Raw genomic sequence first — 24,604 nt, 5'->3', positions numbered from 1 at the left:
TCTGTCACAAGGCAATATGTTACAGCCTATCAGTTGCTCTGCTCTAGCTGTGTACACCACAGCTCCACACAAGTTCACCAAATGCAAGTTAGCAGCTGATGCGCACTAACTTGTAAACATGTCGATGCCAATTGTCTCTCCTGTCTACATCTGCTGTCCTGCAGGCTAGCAAGGCAACAAACGGCTTGTTTCAAGGTGAGGGTAACCCAGTTACAAGGTTAGCACCTTGAACCAGGAGATATGAGGAGATGGTGTTCCACCAACCTGCTCAGAGTCTGGTCATGCTCTTTTTGATGTTTTACAGATGTAGTCTACATTGTATGTTAGGCTGGATTACTCCTTCTTCCCTCTCTCTCTTTCTAAAAACTTCACAGGGTTTTTGTTAGTTATTTTTTTCCATGGAAACTGGGATTATCCTTGGTTCTATTTACCATATTTTTATACATCTGATGTGATGAACTTTACTGCTGCCCTGTGTCAGCTGTAAATAGGAAAGATGAGTACAGTGATATTCAGTTTCATGTGAGGCAAAAAGCGACCTTGGTTTTACAGTGTGTACTCTTTGTATGGCGCTCCAATTTTTCCCATCTTTTCTAAAGGGATAATTTGGTCCATTTGCCATGCCAGATGTGCAGAAGTATTTTAAATATTCAATCAGAATCCCAGTTGCTGTGAAGCAGATAATCACAGTCTTGGCTTGGCTATTTTTATTTTTTTTTTAACTGTACTGTTCTTGTGAATACAATAAAACAGAGGCTTGCAAAATGCAGTCTCCACTTCACAGTCTGGGTCCTGGCCCAGACTTGTGGTTTACAAAGCCTTTTGCTGAGTGACAACAAAACAAATTATGCAGTCTCCCTGATGCCTTAAATTTAATATCTCATCTCCTGCCCTCTAATTCAAACCTTCACACTGCACCGGGGTTTCCTTTGTAATGAGATAACTCTGAATATTAAGTTTGCATTACGCAGAGCTATTATTCACATGCCTGACATCATTACATATGGAACTGTAATCAATAAAACATGGTTTGAGAGGGACTGGATGGCTTGTGGGCATGGGGCTCAGTCACCGAAGCCTCTAAGTTTCTGCAGAACATCCATCCCAAGTCAGCAGTGACCTACCAGAGAGCCTCGATGAAAACCTCAGGCAGTGAGGCCAAAGTTCGAACAGTCAGGGGTGTTTGCTGCCTGAGGTGGTCCCATCGTGTCACTGCCGAGCGACCCGGCTGGGGCGGAATGATGGGAGTACATAGCCTCTGCCTGCTCCCTGGTATATGGACTTGATTTGAGGATAAACAAACCTCCCTCTTCAGGCCTGGCACCCCAAGTCCAAATCCATTTCACTTGAATTCAGATCCACTCTGGCTGAGTCAGCCTGGCAGGCTTCACTATCTGTTCTCCACCAGCTGTCAAAACCCAATCATCTGCCCTGCAGAATCAAGCCCAGCTGACTGTTCGCTGTGCGAGGCTTATAGGCTCTGCAAAGCCTGACATATCACACGTGCTCGTGTCCTACCTCCGTCGTTGTCTTTCCCATCGCCGCATGCCGTCTCCATGGAAGTATCGCAGCCCGCTCCTCTCCAGCCCAGCTGGCAGACGCAGTGCCAGCCGTTCATGTCCAGAGTGCATCTGCCGTTGCCGTTACACAAGCCAGGGCATCCCTCTGCAAGGCAAACAGCCACACATTCAAATGCACTGGAGACACAAAGCAACGCAGCCTGGAAAAGGGCTAATTAAACAGCTTTTTCCCTTTGCCTTCGGTTTATTTCTCCGCTCCCACTTGGTGTCTTCCCACCTGGAGTGAACTGCCCCAGTTCGGTATCAGGATGGTGGTGACCACTTAATGGGCTGCTGTCTCCCAGGAGGTCCTCACAGCACAGCCTCACTAATTGGATCGAGGGAATGGTGGGCTTTGGGGAGGCAATGAGATTTTCCTGCTTCGTTGGTTGTAAAAGTCACCCTGCCCTCCTAGTATCTCAAAGCCGTTGCTTTGTAAGACCAAGATTTGGGGTTACCTCAATTGTGGTGGTGGTGGGGGTTAAAGTACCTAACACCCAGTGGGATAAAGCAGCTGGATTTTAGCAATACTGAGACCCCAGACTGGTAAGCAGTCAAAGCTGGCTGGAAAGAGAAGGCGCTTCCTATGTTAGAAAATATTTGGAGAACACCCAATTTCTCTACTGTAGTTATTTTGGATGGAATTTATCTCATTGGGTTACAATTCATCTATAATGGAGATACCTTCAACTCTCCCTGTAGTCAGCAGAGGAGAAGACTGTCCCATGGCATAAATCCCCTCGTGTGGGTTAGACGCTCATACTGATGATACAGAGAGCCCAGCACAGAGCCAGGCATTTCTTTTATAGGCGATAAAACTTAGGGGGAGATGAATACCAAGCTCCCAGTCTGCTCACTAGGGTTTGATTTTCTCATCTGATGACCTCCTGCTGAGATTTCCATCCTTTTTGTCCTCCCCCCCAAGAAAATAGTAGAGTAATTTCCACAGTAAGCAGCAGTGTGAGGGAGGCTGCTTAGCTTATACAGTTCTGGGGGCTTTTTACCTGCAGAGCTCAAAAATCTTTACCAAGAAGCTGTCAGAAATGTAAGACACATTTTACAGCTTAGGAAACTGAAGTACAAGGAACTGAAGTTACTGTCAAGGTCACTCAGCAGGACTGATTATACCAGCAACACAACTCAGCCTTTCTAAGCCCTGTTTTAAGGCCCTCTCTATTTATATGTGTGTTGTGCAATCCTGCCGCATATTTTGAGTTTCTTCAGGCCCTCAGCTTCGCAAGACAGGTTTGTTTGTGAAACGGTGCAAACAACACCGACTTATCTTGTCCTAAAGGGTTACAACTTGATGGCAAAGAGTACTGAAAGGTATGTGTCACTGCAGCGTCTAGCTGACCGCGTGATGCACGAGGGTCTGCTCAAGAAGTGCTGAGACAGCACGTAGAGCACACCACGTCATCGTGAGTCTGGGGAAATGTAGTTCAGAAATGCCTTTTAACTAAAGAATTGTTTCATGGTGAACTTAACATCTTTTCTACGATTGTTTTTTCTAACAAGTGACAGATTTACAGGGACCAAATGGAAAAAGGAACAAAAGTGGTAAGGAATCGCCCTTTAAAAGGATCTTAAATAAATTTTTCATTTACAAACATATTTTTTGTATTTCAGTCTTTTCAAATGTGTATTCAGTGGGGGGATGTAATGTGTCTGTGTATGTGTAAGCATGCTTGTGTGTGTGTGTATTTTGATATTTATACACTGTATTAGTATTTATATACTACAGAAGGGCTATTTATAGGCAAGACTACTTGAAATTCTCCATTTTAATATCCTGCCTTCAGTTACTTACAACAGTGCCAAACTTTTAACCATTTAATCTAATTTTTTTTCCATGCTAGAGCTACTTTATGAGTTTGTTCCCTTTATTCCCTTTCAGTATAAGCTGAAAGCATTCAGCTGTTTTGGAGAATACGAGAAGAAGAAGCGTATTACTTGTTAAAATAACCTGCTAAATTTACTTAGCTAGGTAGCTAATCCCGCTTTGGAGTAGACAAATCCAGTTTGGATGGGACCATCCCGACAGTACAGATAGGACTATTTTCCCCTCTTTATAAATCTGCCTAAATTTGTCTAGATGAAAAACCTCTGAAGAAATCTCACTTTCTGTGGATTCTGCATGGGTCCATTAGAGCTTGGCTGGTGCATCATCACTGAGGACACCTCATGTTTTTACTGCTTGGACTTTATATAACCCATCCTACGAAGTTCTTTTCTCTCCTGGAGTTGCAAAGGCTGAGCAAGAAACTCCTTGCAAAGGTGCTGTGGTGTTGACCTGGCCAGGAGTGGAGTGAGAACCAAAAAGAGTTGGGTGCTGAGAAGTTGAAAATACCATTGTAGAAGGATGAGAGAAGGAGGGTTGGATACCGCTAGATTTTTAACCCAAGAAGTAGTGTTTAATTCCTGGAGCAGACTCTTATTTTCTGCAATGGGAAGAAGATAGGTTTTAGAAGTTTTTGCTGGGAGCTAAAGACAAAAAGTCTCCTGGGTTTCGTTCCAAGCCATGTAGGAACAGATCCAAATCCCAGAAACAGTTTAAGTTAGGACTATGAAGTTTCACATGATGAAAATTCAGAGGGAAAAGAGGGATTGTATTTTATTGTTTTTGTTTCAATTATCTTTTGCATTTCCTAATCTTTGGAACAAAGAACTCAAAAGCAAAGATCTGACTATGAGACAGAAAAGATACTGTAGTGATTGATCACTTGCTCTGAGTGCTCTGAGACTGACAAAAGCAAATGATCTTCAGATGTCTCATGTGAGGAGTGTCCAGCAAGTACAAGGAAAATCTAATACGACTGTAAAAGTTAGGAGCTCATATGGAACTGCATGTGCTCTACTCTCCCAGGCTTAGGAAATGGGGAATGTGGAGTGGCAGAAAATTGCTGATACAATTTGAATGAGGCATCTTCTGCATCTGAGGAAATGAGAACAGCTTGCTTTGTCTACTCTAGCACAGTAAAGGGTGAAAAGACCATGATTGTTTTCCACAAATTCATGAAACAGATAAACAGTGAGAAGGGAAAACAGCTATTTAAGCTAAAGAGAATAATGCTGGCATAAGAACAAATGGAAAGAAAAAACCAAGCATGAATAAATTCTGGCTGGAAATTAGAAAGAAAAAAAAAAAATTAATTTTCCAGGATCAAAGGAATAAAGTTTTGGAGTATCCTCCCAGTAGGAGTATTAAGGAGAAGATGCCTCACTATATGTATCCATAAACCTTGGTAAATTTATATAAAGATTTAGACAACGTGGTTGCCCTTGACAGCAGAAGACTGGACTCTAACTGAGGAGACCCTTTTCAGCCCTATGTCTTTGCATTTTTTGTGCGATTCATTTTCTATATGAAATGTGTTTGAGAGTATTTGAATGGACTTTCAGGATTTCCTCTGAATCTTCTTAATCTGGACCCAGAGAAACTAAGTCAAGCATCTTGGAAAGCAGACAGAGGAAAAGCATCAGAAGAGGAGAGACAGAAGAGAGAGAGTATTTCATGAGATTATGCTGTCCCAAAGTATCTATTCCTCTTCTTGACTGTTAAGGGAATCCAGGGTGACTAGATGAGATGTCTACAGATCTATGCTGTAGTTAACTAAAGTCAGCTAACTACCACCTGTAATTTCATACTCCACTGTCTTGGCATCTTTCAAGTCTAGAAAATAAGTTTACCCTTCCCCACCAAGGAAAGAGTCATCTCTGGTTCCTAGTGAGATAAATCTCTTCCAAGCAGTCGGCGAGAACTGTTTCCTAATGAGATAAACTCTTCTTCACAGATTCATGAACATAAAAGTTTTCAGATCTTAACCATTACATTACAAGGTACAGCAAAGTATCAGTGCCGTGAGGATTAAATTGTACCTCTGCTGTGCCATGGGTTTGGTAGGAGAGCAGACAGTCTTCAGAAGTCATGAAAAAGGAAAACATTAATAGAAAACAACACAAACAGCAGCTGTCAGAGCACCTTCAGAAACTTAGAAGATAACACGCATGTGTAGGCCAATATATCTAGGAGAACTGACCTATAAGTACTACCATTTCTAAACTGGTTCACTGCATAAAGACTTGACCAACACTAACACTACAGAGATAGCAACATACAGTATTCCTCATTCCACAAACAGTGCACTTCAAAGCACTTGACGAAAAGATGATACAAATAAACTTTATCCTCTCCTTTCCCCCATGCTGGGGAATAAAGCAAAAAGATCACCTTGTCTCCAGAGTGCTTCTGAATATCAACACAGCGGGATGGCTTAATCCTCACAGATTTACACCACCATAATCTTGTAGCTCTGATTTCTCATAGGTAGAGTCACTAATGGTCCATTATTCCTGTTTGTGTTTGTTAACTGTATTTGGGTGACTAAGAGAATTAAGTATATGAATAGAGCTTTTTGAGGTGGCGGTGGGAAACCCTTTATGTGAGTTTCAAACTGAAGCACATTAAAGCGCTGCTGAAAGATGATGATACCGTGGGACATTCACAAAGATGTCAGGTCTGCCATGTAAGAGACAGTACAGACCAGAGAAGCAATATAAAATGTGGACTAATTTTGAACTAGACAAGAAAAAGAGTATCAGAGTCAGAGCCGACTGTCACCAGAGTAAGAAATTATCCTGCCATTTTAAGATTGTTGGTAAAATAATCTGCTCATAATGATCTGTACGGTTAAGGCCTTCTCTAATTAGTCCAATTATAAACAATGTTCAATGGGATTTTTCTTCAAGCCAAGCCTCATTGCCACTTGAAATTGGACTTAAAAGATCAGGCTATTATCTGTCCTCCATTGTCAGTAGGAAAGCACTGATGGATGTTCTAGCAAGTGCCAATAGACAGCGGCTGAGCTCTGAAATGAGTAGGACATGGCTGAATGCAACATGTGAGGATGCAAACACCTGAAGCCCGAGAGAACAACAAACAGTAAGTGACCTGCAGAAGTTCTGCAGGACTGAAGGAGAGGAGCAAAGCAGGAGCTGATCCCTGCAAATTATGAGAAACCTGGTAAAGTGTCCTGGAAACCACTCAACTCTTAACACCATGATATTTTGTGATGGTGGGAATCCAGAAACCCCTAATCAGATGCATCCTGTAAAACGAAGATTAAATAGTCACTTGCTAGGGCTCCTAGTGCTTATAACTGTACAAATGAGGGAATTGGCCGTGGTCAGACCTTGGGTTCTCACTGCTTCTCAGACTTCAGGAGCAGCCCAAAGAAGTCACCTTGCAGCCATCCCTGAATTCAAATGTTGTTCAGCATCTTTACATTTCAGACTAGCTGTTTATATGCCTCCCTACAGTGTTAATGTGGTTATTTTGTAAGAGCAAGAATTGACAACCAACAACAGAAATTAATTATGTTGATGTACCATCAGCTTTAATGGTATTCTGGATGGAGATGCTCTTTCTGAAATCTGTACCTCTTTAATAGTAGACACCTCTTTTTATTTTAAGCATTACCAGTGTTAATTAGGCCTTAGTTTAGAAGATTCCACTCCAATTCTAGTTAGAGCTTCCTGGTTTAATCATGCTGATGTTTTATATTGAAACTTGCCCTCCAGTTTAGAAACAATTCTACATCTTCTCTGACTTACTGGTTTATTGTAAAGCTGTAGGAAAGATTCAGCAGTAAATCAGGCTCACCCTTGACAACACAGGATTACTGGGAAGGGATTTCAACCAGAAAGATGTTAATAATTAAGAAAGCCAAAAGGGCATGAGTAATTTAGTTTTGAAAAATGCACACCATGTAGTTAGCCAAGTAAAAAACATGTACTTTTAACGTTTCAGCTATTGCTAATCTTTGCAAAAGAGGCCATGCATGGTAAGAGACAATCTTTTATTCTTAGTAAGTTGCTTAGCCTGTTACCCACTGAAATACTCACTAAATATAATGTGCCTTTATTCTTGGGCATGAAGGTGAGTCAAAAGGCTATCCAAAGGAAGAATGACAGTTACAGAAGACTTAGTAAAAAAACCTGGGCCACTGAATGCGCAAATCAGTACTAAAAGTCCCTGGACCCTGGTCCTGCAGGCTGATTTCTTGTCTTTTCTATCCCCTTGGTGCTTATCTGCTACCTTTTGATCCAGCCTTCTCCAATACATGTTGAGATGAAAAGGAGGAGTCCTGGGGTTTTGAAATGCAAAACACTGAGATGTGGGACATTAACAGGAGGTTCTGATCGCACTCTCTAGAGATGGCCTGTACCTTCCTCGAAGGATGCCACCACTATTACTTCATAAGGGCACAACAAGTGACCCTCTTTCCTTCATCTAAGAAGGACAATATATTTTTTCTCCTAATTTAATTAAAGTCAAGTATGTTTTACTGATGCAACAAGAGAAAACTAACTACCACTCAACAATCCACTGATCTGTAAACAGGGGTCCAAGGACAGCTATCAGTTGCTGCATTACACTGAAGATGACAGTCTCCTTCTTTAAACTGTGGACATTTCCTTATCATTACTATTTGTTTTTCTATTCAAAGTTTTTCCCTATTTGTGATTGTACCTGAACTTGCTTTTAAGCCTCAACAGAAACAAGAGACAAACATTAGATTGTAAATTCATCCAGAGAAGTGAAGTCAGTAGGGCAACCATGTTTCTTGTCACACCACAAGAGCCCTGTATGGCAGAGACTTCATTTTAACTGTTCACCGGGCAAATATTTTGGCATATCTGTCCTTCTTCATCAGCCTCTAACAGCTGCTATTTCTGATTGCTCACAACCTGAAAAGGAGGGTAATGCCATGGAAGAAACTGATTTGTTCAACCTGATTTTTTGGTTTGTTTAACCAGCAAACATATGATGCTGTGTGGTGTCAGCACCGTGTTGCTGTTCGTGTCAAATCAGCCATGTAGAAAGAAATTTGTGTCCAATTCAATCATATTTATTGTCAGATTGTTGTATTTAACTAGATGCGTGCTATTTCAGTATTTTGAGAAAGCTAAGTGCATTGTAGAACTGTCTATTTCTATTTAAAAGTCCTAAATTAATTTAGCTCATTGCTCTGATTAATAAAAAACTGAGATTTTTTTTAAGATAGCAGATTACCTCTATTCTGTAACAGTTCAATTCCTTTTCTTCTTCACTGAAGAAAGATCTGGGTCCTAGACTTGCTTTACATTTACAAACAGGAACACAGGGTTGGATTTTGTTGTAGTGTACATTAATGCAATGCCATTAATTTCAATAGATTTTGCAGATTTATACAACCAGAGGCTTTGTGGTCATAACATTTTTGTATCAAGAAAAAAAAAAATCATTACTCAAAGTTCCCATGTAAGACTTTGCAGGCATGGATCAAAAACATGAACACTCCACACAGAAAGTGCACTCACCTGCTTGTTACAAAACGGATCATAGACATTTAATTAAAGCACATCACTGTACAGGGCTCCTGGTGTATTCACAGACACTTTTGTTTCCTCCTGACTTGCCTTACCTGGGTCGGAGGCGTGAGGATGAGAGATGATTTGGAGGGGAGGGCAGGGACAAGGGGACGGGTAGGAACACTGATACGATGTTAACACAGGGTCACAGCACTTACGGAGGTATTTCCTACCTAAATGACTGGAAAGTTCACCCTTCCAGACATTAGGGAGCACTTTGGTGACAATGAGGAAGAGATGCAACCTCAACACAGCATGTTCACGGTGCATTTTTTTAAAAAGAAACACAAAGACAATAGGAAAAATAGGAAGGAAGAGCATACCTTTCACTACCTTATCCAGATAGTGAGCTTGGGAGATAAAAGACAGGACATTTAAGGTAGGATTGAATAAGTGCATTGCGGCTTACTATGAGACTGTGCAGGTGCTAGAAAGGCAAAGGAGAGTTTGCTGTGATATGAAAAGAAAAACCTTGATTATGAGGAGAGAAAAAAGGAAGAAGGGTGGAGCACAGCCCTCCTCAGTCAAAGAGCTCAAGAAGGCTGTGTTTAGGCATCCAGTCATCTTTGCTCATTAAGATCAGGAAGAGAAACAGGAAAGTTTTATATATATATTTATATGGTTTTATATATATAGGTATATATATTTCCATAAATATATATATATGGCAGAATATTGTAGTGCTCTGCTCATTTACAACAGTCTACCTCTGTTTTACTGACTGCTTTTCTTTTCATCAGGAAAAACAGAGTCATTTGAAAGTGCTCCACCTCGCCTCACTGTCTGATATTTTTCTACACAGAGGCACAGTTCTGTGACCTTACCAGACTGGGAGAGGCTTTTCCCTAGATCTTCTTAATGGTAATACATTGCATTTATACAGCATCCTCTAGCCCCAGATCAAATTACTTTACAAATATTAAATTAACCTCACGGCAGCTCTACCAGATAGGTAAGTATTAATATACTCATTCCAAGGAGGGCTAGAGAAAAAAAAAAAAGTAAGTTATAGGTGTAGTGGGAGCAGTCATGTGCCCAATTCCCATGGAACATTAATTTGGAAAAGCACCTTCTAATTGATTTTCTGGGGTCAAACAGAAAGTTGGTGGCAAAGACGCGAGCAGAAGCCAGGAGTCCTGCCTTGGAGAGGCTTTGCGCATGCCAGCAGGCGTCACTCTCTGTCCTAACAGCAGCTGGTCTTTATTAATAAATAAGAGGCTCTGAGCCTTGCATTTCTCTTTTTCATTACCTGCTTAAACATTATTTCCCTTGTCCTCTTGTCTGCTCCCTGCAATCGCTCTCTCGGTTGTGCCCCAGTACCCTTTTGAAGAGGTTTTTGTTTCAGGTTCGTTCATGCAGACCGCCCACCTGGGAGGTCACAGCCCTTGCAGGAATTATTTTTCCATCCTGTGAAGCTAATGGAACCATGGCAGCACTATTGTAAGTAAGCAGAGAGGGCTGGGAGGATCAGAGCTAACCTAGTGTGGGGCAGTTATGAGGCTTGGGAATGAGACTAACTAATCACCTCGGTGTTGCGGTAGCGATGCTGGAAGCACAATGTCACCATCCGTTAGGACGGTGGCTGAAGCCTGGGAACGCGTCTCTTGGATTTTGACATCCAGAGCAGCCCAACCCGTGAAGTCGAGCAGCAGTCATTGTGCTGATGATGGCACTGGAGGCGGTTGCCAATGCCAACCATACGTCAGTTATGTGTCAATTTTATCTCCGAATTTGAAAAATAATGGGGGCCTTCTATGGGAATATTCCATGGTAGCATGAAACTTTCCTCTCTAAAACTGTACGGTCGGTCTCATTCCCATGTTATATTTCTGGCATTAAAATATCATATTATCTACAGATAATCCTGTGGAAACCCTGCGGGCATGTGGGACATGCTGAGGAACTGTGTCGGGACTCAGAAGAAAAGCTACTTTTCTAAGATGTCCCCTGCACCCAAAGGCACCGCACTCAGCTCCGCGTCACCATCCCCTCCTGGAAGCCGCTGTCCCGTCCGATCTGCTACAGAGGGAGCTCACGTGAGCGCTTTTCAGTCTGCAAGTCCTCTTGTCTCATCAGCCTGAGCTAACCTGAGCATTTCTCTTGGCTCATAGAGAGGGAAGAGAGAAGTGAGACGTGCTGGGGGCAGGTCCTCGGGCAGGACTTCTTCCCCAGCACACTCTCCCTCTTCATTTTCTAAATACCCTTTTTCCTTTTATCTTCCCTGTGGGGTGAAGTGGACAGAGCCTCAGCGAAATCACTGGAGTTAAACTGGGATCACACAAATTTGAAGGAGAGGAGAAAGTAGCTGTTCATTGCTGAATCGGTGACAGCACAAGTTTATGCCACAGGGGCAGGGAAAACGACTGTCTTTGAAGTTCAGCTGTGCTTCATATTTACTGTCAAATATGCTGCCAAACTATTTAAGGCCAGATTACCTTCAGCTTGATGCAAAATCATGTCGGAAAAAAGCAGCAAGAGTATCTTTTCCACTGACTGCTATAACCACGGCCGCCTTTTGCCCAAAGGTCCCCATCCCAACTGCAGAGAGCGCTGCAGAAAGCTGACTATCATCTGCTCTGTTGGGCTGAAGGCAACGAGAACCTTCATCAGACACTGGTGGGCTTATTTTATGTTGGGCTGCGTGTGGACTGAGCTGCTTTATGGATTTAAATGACACAAGTGTTAGAAAGCTGGGGAAAAGAGGCCAGGATCCACCTGTAACGTGCCTTGTCTGGATTCCAGCTGCTCCAGCAGAAACTGAGAGGCACTGCTTACAAACCCGGCTATTCAGAACATGTGTGATTATTTATGCAAGAAGGCTGATGAAAGGCAAACTTAAAGTGGCAGATTTCTAAAAAATCAGTTTTGTTAAGTAAAACAAAACCCAAGCCGATGATGCCATAAGCAGAACCCCGTGTGGGACGGGCTGTCTGCCTGTCTGTCTAGGCACTTCTTATTGCATCCATCACCAGTGCATGCCAGGACCAGATTTTCAAAAGGAGCTAAGCACGTGGCTTTTGTGGAGATCAATGGGAATTAGGCACTGAGGTGCTTTGAAAATCCTGCTAGGTAGGCTGTTGTGTGTTTGGAGAGCTAATTGCTGGTCCCTCAGCACTCTAGAGACCCTGTAGTATTCAAGTGCAGCAACGGAGCTTAAAGTGATGGCTTTGGTCTTGTGTCCGGGCTGTTCAAGGATGATGAACATCCCAACTCCACCGCACAGGGAAGCCCTCTCTGCCATTGCTTTTCTAAATAACCTTAATATGAATCAAAGAATTAGGGCTTAATGCTAGTAAAATATCATACAGAGAGATTCACCTATCAGATACAGTCTCAGTGCAAGTCCCACGTAGGCAGAGCGAAGTCTCCCTCTGCATCTCTGAGGTGGGATGCACAGCACCTGGGGCACTATCCAGGCCATATCATCAACTGTATCAAATTTGAGGCCAGGCTGTTACGGCCCTGGGCAATTTCTGGAGTTGTTTATTAAACCCAGGAAATTTTCTGTGGTGCTACCTGTGAATCAATCCCATCCAGCAGCCCACCGCAGGGCTGAGTTGTAATTTGGCCTTTCAGAGCCCACAGTAAGAAGTTTTATTTCACCTTTAAACTCAACGCTCCTAAAACCCACCATGCTCCCTGGATGTGGTTTGGGCCAGAATAGAAGAGCGTTAAATTCTTGCAATGTTTCTAACTGGAGGCAAATTTGGAATATGCTGGAGAGCCCGTCACAGGAATCTTGCATTGTGGCTGTTGTCATGGTTTTGGTTTTTGGTTTTTTTTTTCCTTTAAGAAATCAGCGTAATTTGATTGAACCATTCTGCTGGGTTTCAGGATTCCTGCAGTTATATAATCAACTTTCTGTTCTACTCTTTTGCCTGGATGCTTTAAGTTGGCTGAATTAGGATGATGAATGCAAGCTTCTGCATCAATTTCCTGGTTGGGAATTAACTGGGGTTCCTCTAATGAAATCTCTGAATGTGAGCAATCAAGCTAGTATATTTGGTAACACGACTCTTTGTATGAGCAAACAAAATTAATCCACTAGGATCAGAGGTCCCTTGAACACCGTAAGAAAGAGCCTCCTATGACCTACAAAACAAAAGGATTTCTTACTCTCAGACATGCTCAACAGGAAATGGAAGAAGTGTCCTTTACCTGTATCATCCATTTCTACCATGTTACCTGCACACATGGCAATATTGTTAAAGCATCACTTCAGCAATGGGGGTTTATGCTTGTCGGTGCTAAAGCAAACCGGGCCATGACACAGACATATAAGGAATTACTGTCAACAGAACAAGTTGCCATGCAGGGAAATTACACAAGGACAAGGGGAATGCTTTCCACATACTTAATGTAATTCCAAGTCAATGTCCTTTCATCTGTGCCAATATAACTAGCTTATTACTCCTTCTAAAGCTATTCAATTTTCTTGGATATTTATGACTTTGCCAAATCTCCTTTACATTCTACACATTTATCAATGAAATAGTCTGTAGGAAATACTGTTTACAGCTTTAGAGGCATGAGACTATGTACAAATTTGTTGCTAGATCACCACGCAAGAAGATGAGGGGGGGGAAGTGAAAAGAAACAGCCCTCTAAGTATTAAAGAACAGTTCCTAAACCAAGGCAGCACTGCAATAGGAAGGTAGCACCACCCAAAATGACAGTGTGCACCAGTCAAATCTCGATGCCGACTGCATTGCGGTGCCGGCCTTTCCCATGATAACACGGGATCTTTATACTTAGAGTGAGGAATACTACAAATAATGGGGTAAATTTAATTACCATGAAAGATAAAAGCTTGTTGTTCAAAAACAGTCTGGGCATATCAGCTGCGTGGAGAAATATCATGTACCAAACTAGTGGCATTTCGGTTTTGCAGCAGAACTAATAAAATGGCACTGAGGGTATGAATCAGGGGGGGTTTTGTGCATAAATTACTTTCATATAAAATTGTCCCCTGGATTTGGGACCTTTTGCTGAACTTTTTTTTTTTTTTTCCTTTTAAAACGCTTTCATGAATCTGTGTTGCTTTCCAAATCAAAGTGCTTGAACACAAGGCTATAAAATAATATTATAGAAACACAGGATTCCAATTAACACAGGAGTCCTCTCTTTTCATTTTAAATTCATTTAAGAGAGGGGGGTTTAATCCTTTCCTCATGAAAAGAAATGAAAGCTGCTAGGGACATAGAAAAGAAAGCAGAATATAATGTCTAATGAGACAGAGGAAGTTTTAAGACCTAGATATTTTTCATTAGGGGATGCATGTGGAGGCCATAATGTGGTAGGGTGACATTAGCATAAATAAATGATAAGTAGAATCGAACCACATATATGGTTTGTACCATTTCCCTAATGCTGGAATTAAAATATTGTGATCAGGCTTCATTTCCTGTCTGTCTTTGTGTGTGCAAACTTACTCGGTGTTCAAGAAAAGAAAGTGATATCTACATATAACTAAGTTGATAATCCACACAGATAACTATGCTGACATTTGCCCAGGTATTGCTAGTGGTCAATTTTGAGGTAGTGTGATTTATAGGTAACATGGCATAATGAAAGCAACACAGAGGTAAATTTTCTTGTCTTTAAAAGAAGATGATTAATCCAAAATGACTGGAGGAGAATTCTCACTCCGGAACAACTCTTCTGAAGTCAGCTGATTTTTTTCAGGTCTGCACAAGCATTATTAAGAGCAGAACTGGATTTACTAATTTAGTTTTCCATTAATGTATAATAAATGGTATCTGGGGAGTATTAATGCTACTGATTTTATAGCATGACTACAGAATGGGGACTAAAGTGGTTGAATGCATGACAGTCAGAAAAAGGGAGGAAGGGAAAATGCATCAAGGAGTTAAGTGAGATGAAGGAGGAAGGTAAAGCCAAGCCAGTTCATTAATGATGCTGCAAATTGTTTAACGTAAGAATTGCAACTCTTTGCATAATTTTGGCATAGCGGTGGCACCTTATTAATAATAATAATAGACATGACACTGAGAGCTCAAGATAAGTGCCAGGTGCATGAGGAATACAGAACCAAAGAGAGAGGGAAATGAAATGTTAGAAAGGTAGCACAGCAGACAAGGGATAAGCAAGACAGAGTTAAATACCAGCCACAAGTCATCTGGCAGCAGTTTCCTCTTTTATACTGGCAAGCAAAGTGGCAGTGCAAATAAAGGAGCAAATAAAAGGAAAGAAAACTTTGAATCAGATGCATGTTTCTGAAAATACTGTCACCATAGTAGAGCGAAGTCTTGGAGGCCACAGAAAGACCTTTCGAGAGAGGCAAAGTGGGATGTTTTTAAAAGCATCTAGCTGACATCTGACAGCTTGCCTCTGTGAGATCAAACACCACATAGGTGTACTTCATGTCTGATAATAAAAAATATATATAGCTTTGTCATCAACAAATGAAAGGACATTTTGTCTTGTTCCCACATGAAAATGTATGATGTCAGAACTTGAAATCCAAGAACAAAGGTGCTCATGCTACACTAAGTCACACAAATTCAATTAAGCATGCGCCTTTTCTCCTCCCTGATCATCAATTATTCTTTGAAAAGTAGTCGGTTTTTCTTTCTCCCTACCAATAGTGCAGTGCTCTCCGTTCCAGCCCGGGCTGCATTCACACTTGCCATCCCGGCATGTCCCGTGCTCATTGCAGCGTGGGTGACACGCTCGCTGATCACAGGCTGTGCCCATCCATCCCTCCTCGCAGCGGCAGGTGCCTCCGACACAAATGCCGTGTCCTCCGCAGTCGGCTGCACAAATCTCTGTGGGAGAGGAGAGAAGAGAGAGGAGGGGATATGGGTGGAGAGAAGGGAGAGGGGGAAAATCCAGAGTGTTATTGTTAAGAAAAGCAGCCACACTTCGCTACCTCGCCTTACGGGGCAATGAAAGGAATTCCTGGAGCTCATAACACTAATCCTTCCTGACAATAAGAATCTAATAAGTATATTACAAAAAAGAGATGGACATGGATTGCAGAGGTCTGCTGTGATTGATCCTCCTATTTACTTTCTAATTTTCTTGCACTCCTCGAGCTTTTGTGATCACCAAATCCGAAGGGAAAGGCTCTTCCAATAAGCAGAACAAAAGTCACATTTAATTAAAATCTGGTTAAGTGTGGAAACAATGTGCTGAAAAAATACTGATGCTAAAGTTAAGTGCTGGCAAAGCCTGTTTATGGCTTGTTAAGCCATGGTTCTGGGAATGGGATTCATTAAAACCCTCCTTCTCTCTTTAAAATTAATATAGAAAATTTCTATTTCTACTGAATCTGTACATCTGCTATCTCTCTGTTCTCCCACCACCCCGTTAAAAAGCCCCTCTCAGGCATTCAGAGGTACTACCATGCTCTTTTTGTGAGCTACATGCACTGTGGTTGACAGGATGGTGCTTGTTCCCAGGTCTTACTGGAGTTAACAGAAGCATGGAGTCACAGCTGGATATTTAAGTACTTACCTCCAAAAAAGAGAAGAGCTAAAAGACATTGGCTTTTCAGGAGTGCTGGCCTTTCCACCCTCTGTGAGCCCCAGTGGGCATGATGACACAGATAGATAGATGTAATATTTTTGCCCAGCACCAGGCTTTTGGCTAAAACCTGGCATGCCCTTGGCATACATTTGGGAGAATTCATGTTTTCATCTGCACTGTATTTGTCTGGAAAAACTGAGACTTCATGGAGAGCAGGTACCCACGAGTCCGGTGTTAAAGTGCCTGTTACTACCATTACTATACGGGACTGATCTCAAGGAAAAAAATAAAACCAACTACTAATGTGGTGTTATACGGTAGATGAAATGAAATGAATCTATTTCTTCTTCTCCAGGCTCATCAGCTGACTGCTCACTTCTGATCTCTCATAAACCACGACTGCACTCTCCTCAATCGGAGGAGAGGCAATTCAGACTATATTTCAGACTATCAGGTCTTCCCTCTTCTCTCTGACTTCTACTTGGTGCTTCTAAATTGGATTGAAATTTCCCAAATGTTTTGGACTCAAGCTTTCTGCTTGACTGAGCCATTTTATAGATTTTACAGGGTAAGGACACAGTTCCCTTTGGGGAGAGTGGAGAGAAGATGTGAATGGAAGAAATGCTGAGCAGGGTTGGGCTGGAAGCCCCGAATAGAGTACCAGGGTACTCTGCAGAGCACCTTTTCTCTCTTTTCCCCCACCTGCGTACCCCCAGAATGAATATCTCAGATACCAGCCCATCTCCAGTGCTTCTCTTTGTCCCTCTGAGCATATAAAGTGCAGGATTCAGGCCTTGAGGCTTGTGGCGGAGGGGCGACTGGGATTATACAAGACATTTACTCTGGGTCGCTGGCTGCACATAAAATATTCAAAACTACTCAGCCTGCATTAACATCACACCTGACTGAAATTCAGCCTTACTTAAGTTGCCTTTAGTCTTTGGCTAATTAATACTGCCAGTAACAGGAAGCGTGGGCTGTTTGGGGACTTTTGACATGCTCCTGATACGGCACTGAACATCCACTTCAACTTCAGGAGGAAAGTTTTGTACCGCAGGAGAGAGCTGCAAGGTCTTCAGCCCCTTACGCTGAAAGGCACTCTTGTCTCCAAGGATCAGAGAGAGTCTTTTAGACAGTGGTAACTATGATAGTAATAACAGTAATGCTTTGCATGTCTAGAAAACACCTTATTTTCCAAATGCAACATGAACACAGTATCCAGCTTCTCCTTACTATACAGCTTAGGGTGGTGGAACAGTTTCCAGTTGAACTCCTTTTGCTGCAGAGTCTTGGAAGTCTCCAAACCCTCTCAGACATTTAGTCCTATATATTTAAATCTCTAATGAAAGAACTTTGGAGTTCAAATGTGCTTAAGACACTCAGGAACTTCTCTGTCCCACTTCGAGTCAAATGTGCAAAAGTATTTGGGCACCTTGGTTGCCTAAGGCAAGGATGTGCGCATACCACTTGCTGTCGAAATGTAACAGAACCTAATGTAAGCTTTACTGGAAGTCAGTAGAAATGACACTATCAAACACTTAAGACATGGCTGAGGAAGGACTCTTCAGTTGCTGTCAGAAGTTTTTACTTTGCATCTGGTATTGAGACACAGATTTTCACAGCTCCTAGATGCGAGGGAGGTAATATACTACAGTGCCCGTTATGAACATAAGGGCTGGGCAATTATCGACTTGCTAAAGGGCTGGAGCCTAGCCGTGTGTGTTTTCTACCCCTTTCTCCAACTGCCAGACAGCACTGCAATGGAGCGTGGGCCCGTCAGGATGGCATGTGAACACAGAGGACCTGCAAGTTAGCTAATGTAGCAATAAAGCTGCGCTAAAAAAAAAATAAAATTGGCTTCCCTTGACTGACCTGATGAACAAAGTCTGGGGGATGATAAAGGAAACAGCAGATAAAAAATAAAAAGCTAGATTATGGTACTAAAATTTCAGCAAGCTGAGAAGAAACGCCTTGAGAAAGAAAGTACAAAGTCTGAGACTGCTGGTATTTAAGCCCAAACTAGAAAAGTATTGTTGTAGCCTCTGGTGCTTCCCAGCAGTCTTTCACCATAGGGCTACTCTAGCGTTGGACTGAAACCACTCCTCTGGTTACTGGTTTATATTCTTTATTCACACGTGTTGAACTTTGCACCCCAGAATACTAAATAACATAATTTTTCTTGCTCCCAATTTACCAAAAAATCCAGAAAATACCAGCTCGGTTACTTCACATCTTCATTATGTCCTGTTCCCTAGCTTTGACCTTCAGGGTCCCATCTCTAAAATGGGCATACCGCTGGTATCCGCAAGCCCAGCAATGTGCACTGCAAGTAACGTCCTCTGCTGCTGACTGTGAAGCTCTGAAATTCCGAAGTGACAACTATCTACAGTGATGGACAGGAAAATTGGCACCTTGGAGGATTCAGCCCTTTGTGACTCCAAAGTCCATGTGAATATCTTAAAGACATTACTAGTATTTACTTAACATTTTATCTTTGGCTTGAGAATGTTAATGAGTCTGAGTACTACTGGTTATTTTTTGATGTTGTTATTTCTGTTTTCACAGATCATAGAGTCACAGAATCATAGGATAGTTCAGGTTGGAAGGGACCTTTTACGGTCACCTAGTCCAACCCCCTGCCATGAGCAGGGTCATCTTCAACCAGATCAGGTTGCTCAGAGCCCCGTCCAGCCTGACCTTGAATGTTCCAGGGATGGGGCATCGACCACCTCTCTGGGCAACCTGGGCCAGTGTTTCACCACTCTCAGCATAAAACATTTCTTCCTTACATCTAGACTGAATCTCCCCTCTTTTAGTTTAAAACCATTACCCCTTGTCCTATCACTACATGCCCTTGTAAAAAGTCCCTCTCCAGCTTTCTTATAATCCCCCTTCCAGTATCGAAAGACCACAATAAGGTGCCCCCAGAGCCTTCTCTTCTCCAGGCTGAATAACCCCAACTCTCTCTCAGCCTTTCCTCACAGGAGAGGTGTTCCAGCCCTCTGGTCACTTTTGTGTCCCTCCTCTGGACCTGCTCCAGCAGGTCCCTGTCTCTCCTGCGCTGAGGACCCCAGAGCTGGACGCAGAACCGCAGGTGGGGTCTCATGAGAGCAGAGCAGAGAAGGAGAATCCCCTCCCTCGACCTGCTGGCCACGCTTCTTCTGATGCAGCCCAGGATACAATTGGCTTTCTGGGCTACGAGAGCACGTTGCCGGCTCATGCCCAGCTTTTCATCCACCAGTACCCCCAAGTCCTTCTCCGCAGGGCTGCTCTTCATCCCCCAGCCTGTATGGATACTGGGGGTTGCCCCAACCCAAGCCCAGGACCTTGCAGATAAAGTAAACAAGGCACACAGAAGTAAAGCGATGGGTCTACAGGCATATGTGAACTCTGTGACAGGCACAGGACCTCCTAGATGTCCTGATACCCAGGCTTGTGTTCTGTCAGAAGACAGGGAAATGCAGCTCTTAGTAGGACAGATATCTAAATGTTGGTGGTGGAGGGAAAAAAAAAGCGGAGACAAAAGGAAGATATTTGGAGTGACAATCAGAAGTCTTCTAGGTCTTATTTAATGGTGTGAAACTCGGATAATGCAGTGACATTCAAAAATGGTGAAGAGAGGGAAAAAAAGCACTTTCTGAAAGGCAGAATCTCTGTGGAGTCATTCCTATGAAAAGGGATGGAAACCCACTGGGACATTTACATCTCGACTGAAATATTTCTCACACAACATGCTGCCAAGGAACAGTTTTGCACACATGGCCAAGGGACACACACTGCATGATCTAAACCAAACAGATCTTAGGCTAACCCAGAATGGGAACACTGGGAACAGTTTGGGTTTCGTCTCCCACCCAGCTGAGACCCCAGCCATACCACCACCCACGCACGCAAGAGAGCGCAGGCTCCAGGTTATGAATGTCTAATACCTATATAATGGATATATAAGGTGGTTTGGATTCCGAGGCCCCGAGAGCTGTAATAAAGACCCTCAGCTGTGAAAAACACTTGTGAAGCAAACTACTTACGACAGTCTCCCTAAAACGTAGTTTAATTATTTCTGACAGGGAACCAGGAGCCAGGAACTCTCAAATCTAAATCTTCCATTTAGCTGCCAGTTTAAAGATAGATGGGAACCATACAATTTAAATAGCCTTACAACACACATCTTGCTGTACGCCCTGGCCCTTTATAACACGGCACTCTTAAACGCTCACAGGTTTCTAATGGGTGATTAAATAGTCAGAGTAGCTTTTACTTTTCTGGTGGCACTCAAAGAAATTATCAAAATGGATTTCAGATTAAGTTTCCATTTAAATACAGGTCTTTTCTGGCAGCTCAAGATGACTAAGGCTGATTTACAGAAAAGGGCAGGTGAATGTTTCTTCGCCATTCAGTCCCAGGGATAGAATTTGCCACCTCTGTTCTTATTACAAGCTGCATTTTTTTGGTACATTTCCCAATTCTGTTGTTAAAATTAGAGGACATGATTAGCTACCATCTGAGCTGCGTGAGCAAATGAGAAGGAAAGCTTTTAATTCTCCTATTACAGTATTCAAAGACTGGCCAGCTGCACTATATTGCTCCTGCCTATTTAAGCTTAGTTAGAACGCTATGCTTGCGCATAAAAGACCTGCCTGTTAAATATTTTCACACCAGCTGTTCCCAAAAGGTGACTAAATATTTCCTTTCATCTTTAATCTCTTCCACTGCTTGTATGAACAGCTTAGCCATTCCTTATCCTTTCCTAGAGGTGCATTGTGTTTTACTTCATCTTGCCATGCAGCTCTCAAAGCTGCCTGTAGTTCCTTGAAGGAAGGAGATCTGAGCAAATCTGGTGCCCAGTTCTAAGAGCAAATTTGAGGCTTACTGTCCTCAAAAGGTACAATCAGCCCATGTACCTGAAATACTTGGACTTCGAGTAATACCCTGTATTTTGCTCCTTGACACTTGCACTTACCAGAGGGCACTGATGGTTGTTAACTGATACATGGATGCAGGGTTTTATCTACGGAATCAAGTTAATTTCCACTCTACTCTCTGGGGTTTTGCCAGGATTGGTGTCTTCCGTTGCCTGGATTTCACCACACCTTAAGTCAGACTCTTACCTGAAGAACTAAATTGAGCCTAGTTGCCCTCTGTGGGTCAAGGAGTAAAGACAGGTAGCTCCAGAGGATGATTCACCTGAAATCTCTTTCATGGAGAACTCCTGGAGCAGACTGTGCTCAAGGCACTGTTGAGTTTTGGGTGGTTCACCCATGGGTCTCAGGTGCATCATAAACATTATCCTTAGAAAAGGATAATGCCATTCCAACAGGGTACTGGTTATTTTTCATGCAAATAATCAAAAAAGACATTACTCATCTTCCGTTTCGGGACCTGCTCTATTCCATCACTGCTCACCCCCACTGGGAACCGGTGTTAGCCACGGAACCAGGGAACTGCCTGCTGGCTAGTTTTTAGACAAATGTTCTTTTTTTTCTCATTATCCTCTCATGACTTGGGGAGATATTTCCCTCTGGTCTGTAAAGCCTGCCTCAGAATTCATCACGGCTTTCTTACAAATCCTAATCTACCTTGAAACCTACCCAAAATCTTGACAGTGGCTGCTGATGTGCCTTAACTTCTCCATTTTGCATTGACGAAAATTGTTTTGTAATTTTATTCTATCTCCATCAGCCTGTCTCTGTCTGTTGTTCACTTAATGCTTAAGGATCTCAGCTGAGGCCAAGATTATCCTTCTTGTTCTGCATTTGCACTGTGCCAGGTGTAATGAGGTCGCAGTCCATTAACAGCGCTTCAGAAGTAAGAATACTATAGCAATTACTCATACAAATAAAAACCTTGTACCTGATTCTTTCTTTATTTTGCATAACCTGCTAAAAACTGACCCAAATCTGTCCCCTTAAGAATAAAAAGTCTGCTATGTTGCCTTTGATATTTCAGAAGGAAAGTGGGAAAAGAAACCTATCAAACACTAGCCACCAGTGTAATGCTTTGTTCATGGCCCTTTTTAATTGATATAACAGACACGGTAGCTCCCAACACGGGAAGTGGCATAATCCAGAATTTCATATTATTTTCACATTACATTAAAGAATTGGGTTGGGAAAGGGATAATGATGTCAATTTGCGCTTCATTTATGGCAAATCCATTTTTACATGTTTACCCCTATCCCCCCAAAATCCTAAAATTGGCTTGACAACAGTTTAAAGCTTTCCAGCTTAGAGAAGAGCAATGCAGATGAAAATTTTTCTTTAGCATTCATGTGATGCAAAATCAGAGATTTAGCTGCTTCTGACCTGCCTGCTAAATCCCTTAATAAATATGGATTTAGTGCTAAAATATAAGATCAGGTGAAATTGCTCAGAGCTTCCTGAAAACTGGGGCAGTTCCACTGACCTTCACAATATTAATAGAAAATTTAATAATTAAAAATCTGTCTTAACTGGGATTTTCCTGTTTCAAGTTGGCTCGTCTGAGGCAATTTCCAGCCCCAGACAGATTTTTCCTGAAAAGCAGCACAGGAGAGAGGCACTGCACAGAGCTAAAAGGCTGAGTTTGGTGAGGAGCTAAGCCTTGTTTTCCCAACCTGCATTTGCTTTAGAAGGCAAGTTATGGGGAATATCTGGGAAAAGCATCTAATATAAAGATCTGGATGGAAAAAACAGAAGGTTCATGATCGGCATGATTTAGGTAGCAGTGAAGTGCTAAATATGTTCTTCATAAGGAAATGCATTTTGCAGTGCTATGAAACTCTTGTTTATGTGGTTTGATAACTCTGTAGTGACATATGAACTCCTCTGCTGGAACTGAAGAAGACATAAAGCTCATTAGCTTTTAAAACCATCCTTTTTACAAATGTTATAAGGAAAGTTTCAAACAATGGAGCAAGAGAAAACCTGAGAGGTCTGAGTGTTCTGTCCTTGCCAGTAACAAATCTGTAGCATGAAATCCTCTGAAAACCGTCCCGTTCCAGTAGCGACTGGGGGGCGGTTGTGCAACTTGTGTCAATGTCACTAATTGAAGGTCATGTGATTTTGCCTTCAGAGATCATGTCCTAAAAGCAAGGTCTGCAAAATTTAATGCCTTTATACAAACAATCTGTTTACCTATTTTTAAAACATACATCAATTATGTAAATATTACTAATGTAGAGATCATAATTATTATTTATGTCAATAAATATAAAACCTGTTTGCTTTTATGAGTGTAATTAAACTTCTGGTACTGAGACAACTGTCCACTCCACTCGAGGATCTCAACTCATGTTGAGATTTTACAATGTTACAATTTTACATAGCTCAGCAAACGGAATATATCTGGAAGGTAACAGTTATTTCTTTTCTTTCCATGGATGAGGAAATCTAGATTAAAAGATGCTCTCCAGAGACTGAAAATGAATCCGTCAGCTTTGCTCTCATCCCTATCAGGAAGAACACCGACCTTCAGCGATGGATTTGAAACGTGACTCAGGACACCTGAGTTTTCACCTGCTGAACCTGAAGCCCCGAGCAGCGTGCTGGAGTGCCTGCCCTGGGGAACGCTCATCCAGCGTTATAGCGTGACCCTAACCAGGATACCTGAGCCGGCCTAAATGCTGATTCTTGCCAGGCTCTGCAGAAGGAGGACTGAGTACAGGTCTTCAATACGTGTGCAGAAGGGATAACTCTGCACTTGCAGAAAAGACTGGCTATGCACAAAGGAGGTATAAAACATGAGCTTGACAGAAGAGGAGAGAGTTTTTAAGCAGTTGAGCTGGCTTAGCTGTCTATCTTTATGAGAAGGGTTGGTAGAAATCCCTAATAAAAGAAAGGACCCATCTCTGGCCCTCAGCTAGACGCACAAGATTAAGCCCACTTCAGCCCTTTCCCCCATTTTCCTCTTGGTATTTAGTTCTTTGCTTGCATAAGCAGCTTTGTGTTTAACTGAAAGGCTTCTGCAAATCCTCTTCCAGGTCTCATCTCTCTTTGGAGATTCAAATCAGGACTCTAGGCAGCTCTGAGCTGCCTAACGTGAAGAGTCCGCACAGTAGCTGCTCACCTGGTGCTGAGCAGATCCAGGAGATCTGACCCATAACTGCCCTGGACGCCACCTTCCATCTCTAAAATGAGTAACGAATGAGTTTGGTATGGTAGTACAC

General features: G+C 42.3%; 1 protein-coding gene across 10 annotated transcripts in view; it reads right to left on the bottom strand.

The window, feature by feature from the left end:
• The window catches only part of TENM4 (teneurin transmembrane protein 4), a 352,099-nt gene that overhangs the window by 114,933 nt on the left and 212,562 nt on the right, over window positions 1-24,604 (bottom strand). For 6 of the 10 annotated variants that reach the window (XM_049823080.1, XM_049823082.1, XM_049823087.1 and 3 more), the window contains 3 exons: window positions 15,572-15,757; window positions 9,293-9,319; window positions 1,519-1,665 (listed from right to left, as the gene is read on the bottom strand). In XM_049823080.1, the coding sequence (XP_049679037.1) occupies window positions 1,519-1,665; window positions 9,293-9,319; window positions 15,572-15,757 (360 nt within the window). The remainder of the gene's footprint in view (window positions 1-1,518; window positions 1,666-9,292; window positions 9,320-15,571; window positions 15,758-24,604) is intronic. The other 4 variants (XM_049823083.1, XM_049823084.1, XM_049823086.1 and 1 more) reach the window with 1 other exon arrangement.

The sequence above is a fragment of the Accipiter gentilis genome, chromosome 19, assembly GCF_929443795.1.
Source record: "Accipiter gentilis chromosome 19, bAccGen1.1, whole genome shotgun sequence".
NCBI classification, from domain to species: domain Eukaryota; kingdom Metazoa; phylum Chordata; class Aves; order Accipitriformes; family Accipitridae; genus Astur; species Astur gentilis.
Note: the sequence above shows the minus strand (reverse complement) of the source record. Positions and strands in the feature narration are given on the sequence as shown.